The 16,578-nt window shown below is 33.8% G+C and overlaps 2 protein-coding genes across 3 annotated transcripts in view; both read right to left on the reverse strand.

The window, feature by feature from the left end:
* Positions 1 to 359: 359 nt before the first annotated feature.
* On the reverse strand, positions 360 to 8,521 carry LOC130047021 (uncharacterized). The gene is made up of 8 exons (XM_056141136.1): positions 8,394 to 8,521; positions 7,316 to 7,374; positions 6,774 to 6,911; positions 6,325 to 6,457; positions 5,602 to 5,648; positions 4,596 to 5,242; positions 730 to 820; positions 360 to 568 (listed from the first exon to the last, which is right to left on the reverse strand). The coding sequence occupies exons 1-8, from the start codon at positions 8,483 to 8,485 to the stop codon at positions 360 to 362; spliced, it is 1,416 nt and encodes a 471-aa protein (XP_055997111.1). The 5' UTR covers positions 8,486 to 8,521.
* Positions 8,522 to 13,492: 4,971 nt separating this feature from the next.
* LOC130047059 (multiple epidermal growth factor-like domains protein 10) overlaps positions 13,493 to 16,578 on the reverse strand; it is a 72,359-nt gene continuing 69,273 nt past the window's right edge. The window contains exon 10 of one of the 2 annotated variants that reach the window (XM_056141253.1): positions 13,493 to 15,869. In XM_056141253.1, coding sequence (XP_055997228.1) covers positions 15,586 to 15,869 — 284 coding nt within the window. In that variant the 3' untranslated portion in view covers positions 13,493 to 15,585. The remainder of the gene's footprint in view (positions 15,870 to 16,578) is intronic. The other variant, XM_056141257.1, reaches the window with a different exon arrangement.

Genomic DNA, 16,578 nt, shown 5'->3' on the forward strand with positions numbered 1-16,578 from the left:
TTCATTACACTTAAGGTTTCTCAACAATAGCCCAAATGCCATTGAAAATACAAAACAAACCTCTTTATATATATCGAAAATCACATACCGTAGAATTAGTAGGTATCACATGGGCTCATTTTTCATGGATTTCTAGGTTACCCCTATTTTACAAATTCCAAACCACAACGGAATGCATAATTGATATAATGTTTAAATGTAGAGAACCATATCAATTACGTTGCAAAGAAAATGTAAAATCTCAACAACCCACGAAATTTGGCACCCATGAATTTAAATTAGCCCATGGTATCGCCAGTACGAAATACTGCCGTAACGTTACTTGTGTTTTAAGTGAAGCGCACATGTTATAAAACCTGTTAAAACCGGTATCCATTAGACTGAGACCGCTGTAACTGAAATATACCTCTACCTGTAACATTTGTAATGATATCGGGGATCCCTACACATCCACTTTTTGGGTTACACGTTTGATTCTGACTGCAGTTACACTTCTCACGACACCCGTGTCCGTAGAACCCAAACTCACAGCTATATTCACAATCCTTTCCCCAGGAACCAATACAAGCTGAGAGGAAAACATATACAGAATAAATCAGACTTAAGTAGTCGTTCTTATTGATAGACATTGCTGAATACGTTTTTCATTAAGAACACGTGCTGTTTTGCCAAATTTCAAAATGAAATGTGATGATATTTATACGCTGAATGTGAAAAACCATGTATTACCTCTGCACGTGCCAGAAACATTTTTATAATCGGAACAACACTCGGACTGTCCCGTATGACTGAAAAGTAAACTATGCTTTATCACCAGATACTGCGAAATAACAGGGATGATGAATTATGAAATCTTGAAATAATCTCTTTTATGCACAAATGCAACTCTGATTTGAAGCAATCCATGAAAATTTAAACTATTATCAAACATTAAACAAATATTGATATATATCTAATTATTACAGTACTCACATATCAACACAAATATCGATGTTACCGAATGATAACAAAGGAACAAAACTGATGGCAAAAGTTACTGACAAGGGTCCTCTGCATGTCATCTTATCTTTGATGGTGGACCATATAGAATATTGATCTGTATTACATTTAGTATCAAGGAATTATGCTGAAATGATAATTTCCTACTATAAATGTAAATATGATGGTTTCGAGTACATTTAGTATCAATGAATTATGCCTAAATGATAATTTCCTACTATAAATGTGAATATAATGGTTTCGAGTTTTGTACATTTCCTTGATCATTTCCAAAACCCATGTATATTCATTGAGTATTTTAAGAGCATGAGTCGATTAAAATATTACAATCTATTTACACCAAGTGGATTTGATGTAGTTCGGGATATATATCCTTAGGTCAAATACATGAAAGGTGAAGATAACGAACAGTGATCAATCTCATAACTCTTATAAGCAATAAAAAATAGATAGTTGGGCAAACACGGACCCTTGGACACATCATAGGTGGGATCAAGTGCCTAGGAGGTCATCTATTCTTCAAGAATGTCAACATGAGAAGAAAAGAGTACATTGCAGTAAAAAAAAAGACTAAAAATGCACAATATAGTGAGCTTTAGTGCTGTTTCTGACAGATGTCAACTGAATTCGTTCATTGTAACATTGATTATATATTTCGCTCGTGAAAGTTTTGGTTTGGAAAAACGTTCCTGCAACCACTCCAATATATCGACGATGTTTAATCTATCAACAATAATCTTTTTCATTAATGTATATGAACTTTAAATAAATGACACCAGAGGTCTACAAATCTGCTTCGTACTTAGATATCTTAATGAAAATAGATATGAACACCAAACTAACAAAGCAACTCAACTGTAAGGCAAACATGATTATTGAAGCTTCTCCACTCTCAATGCTACTTTCCACAATTATGAAAGGTGAAGATAAGGAACAGTGGAGTTTCTCCTTTACAGCTGTTCATTTTGTTTGTGAGCAGCAAAGATAGGGGCTTAGTAGAGCACTTACTGGATCCAGCGATGCCTCTTTGTAAGGGGTTTTATATAGTTTAGGAATCCAGTATAGGCATGGTAGGTCATATCCATTCGACCCACTGACTGGAATATCAAATGTGCCTAAAATTGAAGCATGGTTTTGAAGAATTTCATCTTTTGAAAGGGCAGTTGGAGTATAAATACGATTACCAAAAGTGGAGTTAATGCCATGTTCGTTTAAAATACACTTGAAAAAATGAGCTTTACAAACAAACACAATGCTGTTACAAGCTTTGTCAGCCGGAACCAAAACATATTCCTCATGTAACACATCTAATTCTTTTATCACTTCTATGTATAATGCGATATTTTAATATTCTTATTATACTTTTAATCCATTCTGACAATGTATCAAGTTCTTCTTTTAGCCCATCACATTGCATAATCTTCGACAGAATTCATAATAGAGATGAAGTTCTGTCACCAGTTGAAAAACCGAGGTTTTCTGTATTTAGGACCTTTTAGAATAAGTGATTTAAGGTTCTCGTTTTCAACTGGATATGTCATTACTGGCGATGTTGATATAGAACCTTAATGAGGTCAGCATTTATCTCACGCCCATTTATCATTAACAAATTGCGTAAAATAAACATTCAAAGATATTGGATATCATGCAATGCAATACGCATAAATACCATAGTCATTGCAAAAGCATGACTTTGATTTCTACAAAAGGGAAATGCACACACTTCAAAACCACCTTTCCGGTCAGATATAATAGTCTAAGTGCCTATACACTAATTCTGAACAATCCAATAACAAACAGTTTAAACGTTTTCAGTGGGGTTTTTTCGCGACAGATAGTAACAAACGACCAAAATTGTCAAACAGAGGTAGTCAAATATCACCCATCACTCCCAGAGAGTACAAAAAGCGCCCTAGGAGAATGTTCCAACATCCATTTTACAATCGTGATGAAAACTACTTTGAATCTGGAATAATCGCCCACGTTACTGCAGCATGTTGAGGGATTTTATAAAATCAAGAAAGCCATAGCCCAGGGACACACTCCTAAAGGGATGTAATGTTTAATTCAGATGCCGGATTAAAGTGCAGATAATGCGTATAGGGTTTGGTTGTCATACTCAAATTCAAATTCCACACATGATATCCGAGTCATATTCCTTCCTATTATTGAATTATAATGTTTTTTACCCAGTTGTAAATAGTTTTGATAATTTTGGGTGAGCTTTCTTTGCATGTTTACACCCACACACAGAAGCACATAGCGTTTGATGTGTTTCATGACAAGTATTAGGCCGTTCTTTACATTCTCACTTCGAGTACTGATTAATCCGTTTACCTTAGCATGGTATAGGTAGATGAGACTGATCAAAAGGGTATACCTACACGTCCTAAAAACCTGATCCCACCTCTGGTGTGTCCAGAGATTCGTGTCTACCATACTCTTTTTTGCATTATTTCTAGGAATTATGAGATTGATCACTGCTCCGTATATTCACTTTTTCATTCATGTATTCATTGAGAATGGAGGTTAGGCCGATTTGTAAAGATAGAAACACTTGTTTCTCTTCTTTGTCAATTGCATGATTAAAAAGGGGTAGTGGTCGCCTCTACGTCAAAGTTGACATTTTGTAGACCATACATTAATAAACGAAGTCATCTGTAATGTCAGGCTTTCTATATTGTATAACGTAAATCCTTTTCCAACCCACTTGTTGTGTATCTATCATTATCATATTTTTTGTAATTATGCTAAGAAACATTCTTCTGAAAATCGTCGCACATAGTTATGAGTATAAGTACCTTACCTAAGGCTATCCAGAATGTTGTATTATAGATATATAAAAGCAATTATAGTAAGGGGTTATTCACGTATCTGTCGAAGTTGTCTATGCTGAAATTAGCATTCTATTGTTTTATATCACAATAGTACAATCAAATTAGATATTCACGTCTCCATGCAAGGTGAAGATAACGAACAGTGATCAATCTCATAACTCCTATAAGGAATACAAAATAGATAGCTGGGCAAACACGGACCCCTGGACACACCAGAGGTGAGATCAGGAACCTAGGAAGAGTAAGCATCCCCTGTTGACCGGTCACACCCGCCGTGAGCCCTATATCCTGATCAGGTAAACGGGATTATCCGCAGTCAAAATGAGTGTGCCAAGAACGGCTTAACAATCGGTATGAAACACGTCAGACAGCATTTGACCCAATGCGAGGTTATGCTGACGAAGTAGATCGTTATAACGACCATAGAATTTGCGAAATGCTGACTTCAATCGAGACTGTTGAGAAATCCCATATGAGTGACAAAATATCAAGGGTGCACCTTTACAATCAATCAATCAATTATAATTTGCAGTAAATAAAAATTCTATAAGTTTATAACAGAATATATTTGCAACAGGATAATTCTATTAAAGACAATACATTTGTGAACGTTCGTCAGTCCCGAAAATTACAATATGAAATAATTGATGGTAGAGAACTCCAAACTGAATTTAGTAAGAAGCATTCCTTTACATTGTATTTGTGTTGGTTTTTATTTTGTAATCAAATAATATCAGTCAAACACACGGTCCATTATCACAAAGTATTAGAATACAGAGTCATGTTCTGAACATTTCTGTTTCTGTAAAACCCATACACTTGATCAAAATCTTCGTCAACATCAGGTGCAGTCTCATCTTGGAAAAGGATATTGGCATCGAATTGAATTGGACATCCCATCGTGTTACTGTACGCACAAAGGTCTACAGAAGCCTCGTCAGGGTTTCGGACTTTATTGTGATTTTTCACTGAACTGTGTGGTCGATGTTTTTCCATTCTCTGGGGTAGTACTGTGGCAGATTCTTCCCCCAAATATTGTAACTTGTTATTGATATTGAGTGGCACAATGCTACCGTCCTCGAGGTACGTTCCAAAATCAGTATTGTGAAATCGATGAGATGTGGTCAGATTTATTTTGCTATAATTGCTACTGAATTCGGGTATTGACGATTCAGTATGAGGTCCGAGACAATGCAAATGATTGTAGTCATCTGAATACCTATTGAATCGGCCATTGTTGTCTTGTGAAAGCGAACATGAGCGAATGTTTTTTGCGTCCCTACTGATCATTTTTGTTCTTGGATGAAGGGTTTTAGACCGTCTAATATTTTTCACCTGCGGTGTTGTTTTATTTACTTCCTGTACCCCTTGTGATTCGCCTGGGTTAATGTCCGCATATTCTCTATCTACAAAATACAAAACACTTAAAACCTACCATCAAAGTATAGTCGAAAATTAAGACGTCTATAATTGTACAAGAATATTATGAATTTTTGAATTTACATAACGCTGCCACTATTTTCAAAATCTGACTACCAATTAAATTTTCTAAAATTCACAAATATTGCAATATTAAGGGGATAATAAACTACAGCCTTCACATTGTGCTTTTTTTTTATTAAAGTTACAATTCATATACGTAGATACGTATTTCGTTAAAATTTTAAACAGAAATATCTACAAAGTGAAACACTCTATAAGTTAGATATAACTATTATATTGAGGTATTCATTTCTGTTGAACGTGTTTATTGAGAAAGATTTACCTCCGATGGTTACTTTCATTCTCCCATTTGATCTCCGTTTCCTGTAACTTTTACATTTTGAAGAGAATGTTACGTATAGGCAAGAAGTACAATGTTGAATAAAATATAATTTTAGTAGGCACAGAAAACAAATTTCATTTCTTCAAAAATAATACTTTGATAATTTTTAATAAGGACAGCATAGGCGAAGAACCATATATCAAAGTTCTAAATTGTTGGATTAACGTCAAAAATATTTATTTAAATGTCCGTCTAAAATACATTGTTTTCTCGTTCGCCGTGCGTTGTCATCCCAACTATAACTAGATTCACACTTTACCGACGGGAATAAGGACGATCCACGAGAGGCATGTGATATAAGCATTTCCATAATTTTATAAATGATAAACAAGATATTCTCCACTTTTAATGGCATTTATTTCGTAATAGTATTTATGAGATTGATCATTGTTATTTTCACGTGTTTCATACATTGTGGTTACATTTCTTTATTTTTTCTTAATATTTCGAAAGAGAAAATTAAGAAGTGAAAGGTGAGCTTTTTGTAAAATTTGTATAACTAGAATTAGTCAAAGTCATTTAAATTGTTGAATTTTCAACCATAGTCTGAATACCATTTGCATATATGGAACAATAGAATGTCCTTATGTTGTTTTTGCAGCTTTGTTCACAATTTGATTTTTTTTCTAATAGTGACAAAAATAATGAAGGACGTGCACTCACCAATTCCGCAGTGAATATGATAAAAGCCAGAACGCTGATATTCCAATGGATGATCCTAAAGCCACGAAACTTAAATGAATTTTCTTGCTTCCCCAACTTTGATTATGCGCGTCTTCTGTACACATACTATTACCTTATCAACAATTACAAAAAAGTGTAGAAAAATAAAGCCCAAGTACTTCGATGACTGTATATATCCTATCCGTTTAATAAAATAATCGATACATGCATTGAGAATTTAATATGCCCTACATTATCCTATTGTGTAAAGATAATAAGCATAGTCCACAAACGTTGTTAATACCTTCGAAAATCAATAGCAAATAATTATAAGATAATTTTGGAAATTCTGTTACAGATGACTCCTATTACACATGTTGTTTGTTTATACAAGTATTAATGAACATTAAATATCATAAATTTTCAAAACGGTCTGATATGGATATTACTATTTTTAACAATGCATCCAGAAATTACGTCACACCAATGCGTATCGCTACTGCAGTTACACTTTTTACGGCAGCCATGGCCGAAGTATCCAAAGGAACAGGGGTGGCTGCAGTTATCTCCAAACCATCCCAAGCAAGCTGAAAATAAATATAGATATTCTTATTCTGTTATGTATATTACTTACGTTAGAGGGAAACCACTTTAAATATCTTTTCTTGAAAGATTGATATTGCTGTCAGAGTAGAAAAATCTGACTACTTCCTCAAATAAGATGTGAAAATACTCATGAAGTTTTTAAAAAATTTTTTTCCTTCATAGATGGTATCCTATGCACAGAAAAACCAGATTTGCAATAGCAAATAAAACATAAAAGGCCTGTCGTAATGGCCAAACGAGGATAACATATCTTAGTAAGCTGAACTATGTTATGGGTTGATTTCATTGTATAGAACATATCTTGCACCTTACATTTTTCTAGGACCGAACTGTTGGTGTTAGATCATTTACTACTTTACACTTTATTACAGAATGACCCACTTACGTTCACATGATCCCGACACCTCTCTGTAGTCTGCACAACAGACGCTACTCTCTGTGACACTGAAGACAAAGGAGGTATGCTTTACATTTTTTTTTGAATTACTTCAACAAGCATCATTAATAACAATGATGTCAGATATGTTTCATACAGGCTTAATGTTCATGTTATGCTATTCTTGGCACATTGAATTTGAATACGAATTGTTCTGCTTACCTGATGAAGGCATAGGGCTCATGGCGGGTGTGACCGGACGATAGAGATGCTTACTCCTCCTAGGTACCTAATCCCACTTCTGGTATATTCAGGGGTCATGTATACCCAAATCTCTAATTTGTGTTCCTTATAGTAGTTATGAGATTGATCAATATATTCCTGAAGAGCTTGATCTCTGACTAAGTATCATATCTTAAGTTTTTATAAAGTGCTGAAGTATTAGGTATTGGATGTGCATTTATGGAAGATTATGACTCGAAATAACTTCTATGTATACTTATATACTAACAGATATCGACATTGACGGCCAATATGAATCCAAGATGGCTGTTGTCATTAGATATACATAAGAAAACTCGACTGAATATGTGTATATGAACTGAAGTTGATCATACTAAATGAAAGGTAAAGATAAGGAAAAGTGATCAATATATGATCTCTTATAAGGAATGCAATGTACAACGTTTAGCAAACACGGATCCCTTGGCATACCAGAGGTTGGATCGGGTACCTTTGTCTTGATCAAGTAAACATTGCAACCCATAGTCAAAATCAGTGTGTCAAGAACGTCTTAACAAATTGTATGAAACACGTCAGACAACATATGACCCAATGAGAAGTTGTATTGGCACGTGTTGTTTTCTTTATAAAATAGGCATAACGTAATTTTGTACGTGTACTCGGTTGTTGTTATAATCGTGTCCATCCATATGATAAATATAAACATCTACGCAAATTATTCAACATGTATATTGTAATCTTCTTTTAATCACTTGATCTGGTCATTTTCAAACTAGAATGGAGCTGTCGAAAATATAACCTTTCCATAGTATTCTTAAAAATAGAACTTTTCAAAAAATCTTACCTGCTATAGCATGATGAATTTTCACGTATATCTGAGTAACAGAGATGAACAAGATAAAACAGGTGTGTAAGACGACTTGGACCAAACATCATTATCTATTACACGTCTTATTCCTTACAAATGACGATAAAACAAATCGAATTATCAACTAATCACTGTTATTCATTTCTGAAGTATAGTATCATTGAATAGTCAAAGTTCAAGTCATACATATTAATCATGTGAAAAACTTTACCCTTTGCACTCTGTTAATGTCTAGCATGTGTATTGAAGTTTGGAGTATATTTAAAGCACTCGCACAATCCTTCTGCGTTCAAGGAAATAATTCTTTATAACGATTAATTGTTAATTTTACAGATTAAGTCTTTGCAATGTGGTTCACAAAGAAATAATATTACTTCAATTGTTATACATATGTGTACCTTTCTTTCATATATCACTAATGCGTGTACCTTGTTACTGGTAATGGATTAAAACCAACATTATATGCATTCTATTAAATTAGCATGCAGGTGCTTTTCGACTCAACAAAATATATAACTATAGTTTCTATCATACTTGTATTTTCATTGTTATTCGAAATTAATAAATTAGGTAAATATTCTCCAAATTCAACTAAGCTGGTTTGGGAAATCTAGAAGTAAGCTATTGTGATGAAAAGGTGACAATAAGGAATAGTGATCAATGTCATTATTCCTATCAATGAAACAAAATTAACAGAAGGGCAAATTGACTCCTAAACACACCAGAGGTTAGAGTAGGTGACTAGGAGGAGTATACATCCACTTTCGATTGTTGAACACTAGATCTTCATTGGATAAATGTAAACTACTTAATAGATTACATTACTTTTGATAATGACTTTACTTGTTCTCAGTGCTATAAATGTAGGTAGATTACCGACAAGTAGGTTGATGTTATAGGGGTTTTAACAGTTTCCTATGAATTCAACATTTCGCAAATTATTTGGTCGTCATAATGATCTGATTAAAAATACAACATTCAATAATTTGAATGCTATCTGACGTGTTTTACATCAATTATCAGATCCTTCTCTACATAGTGCTTTTGACTACAAATCCCTTCGTTTACCTAATCAGGATATAAAGTCCAAAAGGTGCGACAGGCCAAGATGGAATGTCTACTCTACCCCCACCCCCACCCCAGGCAACTTACGTCACGTTTATGTGTAGAAGGGTTCGTGTTTGTCCTACTCTTAATTTTGTATTCTTATAGGATTTATGAAATGGATGACCGTTCGTTATTTTCAACTTTCCATCTAGCTAATCTAATTTCTATCAAAGGGAAAGCTCACTGATGCTAACGGTGATCTCCCTTTGGTACTTATTTTTCTTATGTTAAATAAGATTTGTGTATCAATAAGAGGTCTCTATACTGCGACTATTCTTATCCAAAGTAAAACTTATACGGTACCAATTTTGATGTACCAGATGCGCATTTCGACAAATAATGTCTCTTCAGTGATGCTCAACCGAAATGTTTGAAATCCGAAATAACTATGAAGTTTTAGAGCTAAATATAGCCAAAACCAGCGTTCCAAAAAAGTGGAGCCAAATTCGTCCAAGGATAAGAGCTATGCATGAGGGAGATAATCCTTAATTTTGAAATGAATTTCTAAATTTTATAACAGCAATTAAATATACATCCGTATTTTCAAGTCTGGTCCTTTGTCTTGCAATGATTATGTGTAAATAGTATAAATTTCACTTTTTTTGTCTAAATGAAAAATTCGCGAGTATGCAATCAACCAACCAAAGTTCATCCAAACTATAAAACTTACTGACACAATCATATGCTCTGAAAATTAATTTGAATGACACACACATGTACATGTACACTTATCTTTGCATTCGTGTTTATATTATGTACCCAAGCAATATCTTTTACAGCTGTGCAGTACATGTCCAGAGACAAGTGTTTTACAAATAATTCAAATATCTTAATAAGCATAAAAATATTTTCTGTAATCCCAAACAAAACAGAAATAAATATAGAATGAAAGTGAAATTTATTCTACTATAATAGAATAGAGAGGACAATCTTTAACTAGTTTAACGTGGAACCGGACATCTTTTGAGAGAATCAGTTTTATGATGGAGTACTCCCTTGCAGTATATTTTAGAAATACACATTCAATTCCAGCAGTCTAACCATAATGGGGATAGGGAAGTCTCGATATACTCGAAAAACGTTAACACAATGCGGAAATGTTATTGAATTTTGAACACAATGGAAAAGTGTTCAGACATCGAGGAAGTAGTAACACAATAGGGAATTCTTGATATATTGGTGACGTGTTAACGTAATAAAGAAGTGTTCAGGCAGACGTGAAGCATTGATATAATGGAGATATGCTCTAAAATTGTTCACATATTGGTATGAACACAATATAGCACCTAACCACCTGATCTCAGCTCTGGTATATCCAGGGATCCATGTTTGTCTGATCCCACCTCTGGTGTATCCAGGGATCTGTGTTTGCCCACCTCTCTATTCCGTATTCCTTATAGCAGTTTCGAAAATGATCAGTTCTAACCTTCCATAGAAATGTTAGGATAATGGAGAAGTATTACACAGTGTAAGAGTTCACGTATTGGTGGAGTGTTTAAGACAAGGAAAGAACAGGTTTACCACAATGTGGAAGCGTTAGAATAATGCAGAAATGTTATGATATTATACTTTATATTTTATTCATTCAGACTATAAGTCTATGATTACGTTTGATCATCGCGGTGTAGGTTTATAGAACTTTTTGAGAAAATACACATTGATCAACAATAAACATTATGACGTTATAATTCAGATTTCAATCGATCCTTAATTGTACACGTGTAAAATCTAACCCACTTTGATTACATAGAATCACATGGTTATAACTTCCTGAAACATTTCTGCATTCTAGAAAAAACAACCATTTCCCTGTGACTTTTCCATGTTAGATTATGTTGGGAGTATAAAACATATTATGGAACTAGCACTGAATACTCGTATATGTTATGATAATTCAATACATTGGTTACTCATTTCGAATTATTTTTAACTAATAACAAAATATTAGATTTATTTATTGATCATTACAATATTTTAATGTTTCACTCAGAATTCTCTATTAAAGTTGCAGCAAGGTTGTTAGATTCCTTTCGAATATAAACATATGAAAGAAAAGAATGTCTACATTAATTCATGGACCTAACTGTATATACTTGGAAGTCATCACGAAAATATTTTATGGAAATCTATTTTGAGCAATATTGATTTCCCCATACGTTTCATAAGTATTTCCCTCTATATAATATGTAAATGTATTTTCTGGCTAGACTTCACGAACCTCCATGCTTTAGTGTTACAAGTTTGCAACATAAGTATAGTATAAATGTATGTAGTATCTCCAATGGTCTCAGTTGATAGATTGGTCGTTTTCTACATGAATTCGGTGACTTACAGTATCAGACTTAATAATTCAAATTATATAAGACCCATTTCCTAATTGCAAGAAAAGACGTTTAATAGATAGCCTTCATTAGGACGTTTAAATCCTAGTTATGACACAGAAGTTGAAGTATTCAGTTGTTTTCCCCCACTAAAGTTGGATTAATCGAGAAATGAAATGAAAGGGTGGTGTACTGGTGTAAGAAGATTATGACCTAAGTAACATCATCTTTCTGGTACCTTGCAGTTTTAGTTGACACACAAAACAATTTAGAAATCGTTAGTACATATGTATGTGGGTAGCTGATGAAAATCAATGTCAAGAAAATGTTGGGGAAAAGAATGCATACCCAATCATTAATATACTACAGTTACATCTAGCTGCTACAGTTCCTAGTTAACGTTTCCATGGAGACAAAACAGTCAGATTACCAACATTTTTATAACAGGACCTTTGGACTAGCTATCTCTGGTCAAAAATGACTCAAATGAGTATAAGTAGGTAAAATACTTGTAGTTTAAAATGTAAATGAAAAGAAATTTAAATCGCCAACATAATGTTTCCATGGAAGTAGGTTTCTATAGCAACTAAACTACAAATTGAAATTCTTGAATTCCTTCTTAATTAGTATATTTTAACCAGCCTATGAATACAAAGATGAAGTTATGATATTGTAGAATAAATCTACTAAAGTACATGTACATTAAATTGTTTTCAATGATTATGGTTGATGTTTCCATAGCAACACATTTTTCTTCATATTTTCCCCTTTGTAATAATTAAATTCAAATGATTAAACAAAGTCATATAATGCGTTTACAGGAAATATCTAGAGATAAATATGTAATTTTGTCTTGTGAAAAGTAAAAATTCTATTCAATACAAAGTGATTCAAACACATTAAAAAAAATTCATTTTCATCTTAAATGTAATGATTTTCTACCAATGCCTTTTGACTTGAAGATATTTTTTAAATGTTTGCTACATCAACTAATCCAACTTATGACTAATCCATGGAAATTTTGAAATTTGTACTTTACAACAATTATTAAGATTATGACAGAACACTTTCACTTAATAATAGGCACACACGTTTCTGCTTCCTGACACAAATCAGTTTTATAGTCAGCACTTTTCTTCAAAACTTAAGGAGTAAGTACCCCCTGTTGATCGGTCTTGGTGTTACAGTGCTTTCAACAATCGTATTTGAAACCAACATTTCGCAGAATTATATAGTTGTTCTAAGTATGTAATTACAATCTGCCATTAGGTATCTAACTTATTTCATACTAATTTTTCACCTTTCCTTACACATCGAATTTGATTACGGATTACTCCGTATATAAGGCAAATGGAACCTGTCCACAAGTGGTGTTTACTCCTCCAAGGCACCTCGAGATTCTTGAAGAGACGTAAAAGAAACATCCTGATTATGAGCATGGATTACCCCGTTTTATAGTGCTCACAGTGGGTGTGACCTATCCTTCTAAGCATCTGATCTCACCTCAAGTGTTTCCTATTGTCTTCGTTTGCCTTACTCTTACTATTTTATCATTTTTGTCGTTTATGAGACAAATCACTCTTCGTTATCTTCGATTTTTCACGGAAATAAATTACAATATTTTCTCTTTCGAATAAATCAAAATGCTAAAATTCTAATTTTATTGAGATACATATGAAAAAAAGTATTCTATAATTGTTCACAGAACCATAAAAAACATGCATTTCTTAACAAACGAATCTCTATTAGAATAGGAATCTTTTTCTAGAGGTCACTACATATATGACTGGTTCTCAAAGGTCACTTAGATATATTTGACTTTAAATACAATCCGAAATAGACAGTCACAATAATTATATGACAAAACATATACAAGTATATGAATATATTAAACATACTCACAAATAACAAGCACTTTCTGGATAGTTGATGTACATCTTTGATAACATTAAACTATTGATTAATTCCTAGCCATTTGTTTAAAACACTGTTGTCATTTGGCATTAAGGTTTTCACCATTTCAACAATACTGCGCATCAAATTGACATTCCATTCAATTAATTTCAAATGGGTAGTTATTTGGTTTCTATGGTTAGCTACATACACATATAACCCAGAGACATTCTGTTCTTGGTATTCTAATCAATGAAAACTATTTCATTCGTGTAAATCCGGAGTTAACATCACCAATCTATGTAAAGTGACACAATGTTTGACCTATTCATAACACTGAGGACCGTAGCGATGATTCTCTACCGTGCCTACGTCTATCGCGTAGTCATATCCGAAAGACATATGACTTCTCATAATGTCAGTCAGCTCGCAACATGACAGTCACAACATCTGTTAAACCGATCCCAGTAACTCAGTACTTAGATCATTAGCTTTGTGACCGGGAAGTCGATACTGTCAGGTCATTGTTTGAGCCTTCCTTAGGTCACGGCCCCATCAAACCTAAGCCATAAAATAGAAAGTGCCTGTTTCTTTTTGTTTGATATCCCGTCGAGAATATTTCTCTCAATTTGAAGCGTCACCAGCTGTAGGAGAAGTACCACAAATTTAGACTTATGCTTAGCGATCAGGGCCGTATCAATTAGGGTTCTTTAGTTTGCCAACGCCTGTCATAACACGGGACCTCCGCATTTAAGGTAATATCCGAAATACCCGTGATTTACAATTTAATCACTATATATATATATATATATATATATATATATATATGTGTGTGTGTGTGTGTGTGTGTGTGTGTGTGTGTGTGTGTGTGTGTGTGTGTGTTTTCTTTGACCGGTCATGGCACGAGCGGGAATTGGATATACGACCTCCAACCGGTTTTACCCAGAAATATGGTTCAAGTGTAATTCTTTAGGAAGTCTTGCTTTGGATTTAGACTTCCCAATACTTGTACCTTACAACGATTAATCCTAATTAGTATTTATGATTCTAAATTCCCTCAAGTTCTTTTTCTTTAATTTTCCTAAATTACCTTGTTTTTCAATTTTATTTGATTCCACATTATTTATGTCATTTACAAAATTAGTATGGGAACTGTATGCACCTTATTGTACGAATAGATTCTGAATTGTTTTTGAGTGGTCTGATATCCAAACTTTTATTGTTTTCGATTAATTTTTTTGGAATTGTCATCTTCGAATCAAGTATAAAGTTTTGACATAAAAAATGATGTGATGGATGCCATCTTTTATATTGGATATATATTGTGGTTGAGACTGAGGTGTCATCAAACTTAATATGCTCGAATGACCAACCACCCACTCCCCCACCCCCCGAAAAAAACCCAACGGAATTCCCCAACAAAACACCAAAATATCTGTGTTGAAATTGTTCAAATGATCTGGTATCAAGAATCAGTTTCTTATAAAAGTAATAGTCAAGCAATCCCATCCATCTAAGAAAGTAAAATGATAGCATATGTTCTCTAAAACCCATTCACTTGATCAACATATTCGACAATATCAGACGCATATTTGTCATGAATAGAAAACTTATCATCAGTATGCTCTTGGCGCTCTACCATTTTGCTGAACAAGGGTTCTTTAATAGTAGCCTCTTCGGGGTTTCTGATTTTCCTCTTATAAAACTGTACGACAGATGTTTATACAATGACCACAGTTTTAGCCCGGCAATAATATCATCTTCCTAATCATGTAAATTGTTGCTGATAACTATTGACATATTGCTACTTTCTCTCGGAAAGGTTTCAGACCATTGCTTTCATGTCTTTAAGATGGTTGCAGTTTTATCTTGCTATAATTGCTACTGAAAGCAAACACTGACGGTTGGGTGTGATGTCCGTGAAGGTCTAAATGGTCGTAGTCACCAGAACGCCTATTGAATCGTCCATATGTGTCTTGTGACAGAGATCGTGAACGAGTTATGGGTTTTAAATTCTTAGCTCCATGTTGACATGATTTGGACCGTACATGTCTTCCAGATTCCACTGCTGGTGAGTTTCGTTCCGGTTGCCGTTGTGATTCACCTAGAATATTGCCAGAATGTCCCGCCTCTGAAACACACAAAATCGCTTAAAATAATTCGCTGAAATATAATAGGCAATGAAGGTGTACATGCATACGAGAATATCATTTGTTTTTATATTTTAGATTCACTGTGACTATTTTGAAAACTCTAATGTAGGGATTATGTTTTCCAACAATGACAATCACTAGAGGATAAAGGAGATGACAAACCACGGCCTTTAGTGTTTGCTTACTTTGGTTAACCTTTTCTCTACCGTAATGGTTAATTTTACCGGTGGCGCGTAAAACCAGGACAACACAAAAGGAGTACCTCTACATATTTGAAACTACGGCCATAAGATATATGGTCTATATATCAAATTTTTGAACAATTTCTCTATTTTTTAAACTATGTAAAAATAAATGAAGTAAATAAAGCCATTAAATAAAAAATCAGTATATGCACCCAGGGGTGCATGAGCCGAGTTGCATGGGATACATTGTAAAGTCAGGAATGATGTGGCATATTTATAATTGTGAAGAACTAATTTCAGTTTTAAACTTTTCGAGTTACTGTCCAGAAAACATATTTGTCTGAAGTTTTCAATCTATATTCGGTCACTGTGACTTTGACCTTTGTTCTCCAAAATCAATAGGGGCCTTGCTTTGCTGGTATCCAACAATATATCCAAGTATCATTTGATTCGGATTTAAACTTTCTGAGTTATCATCCAGAAACCAAATATTTCTGAAATT

The sequence above is a fragment of the Ostrea edulis genome, chromosome 6, assembly GCF_947568905.1.
Source record: "Ostrea edulis chromosome 6, xbOstEdul1.1, whole genome shotgun sequence".
Taxonomy (NCBI): Eukaryota; Metazoa; Mollusca; class Bivalvia; order Ostreida; family Ostreidae; genus Ostrea; species Ostrea edulis.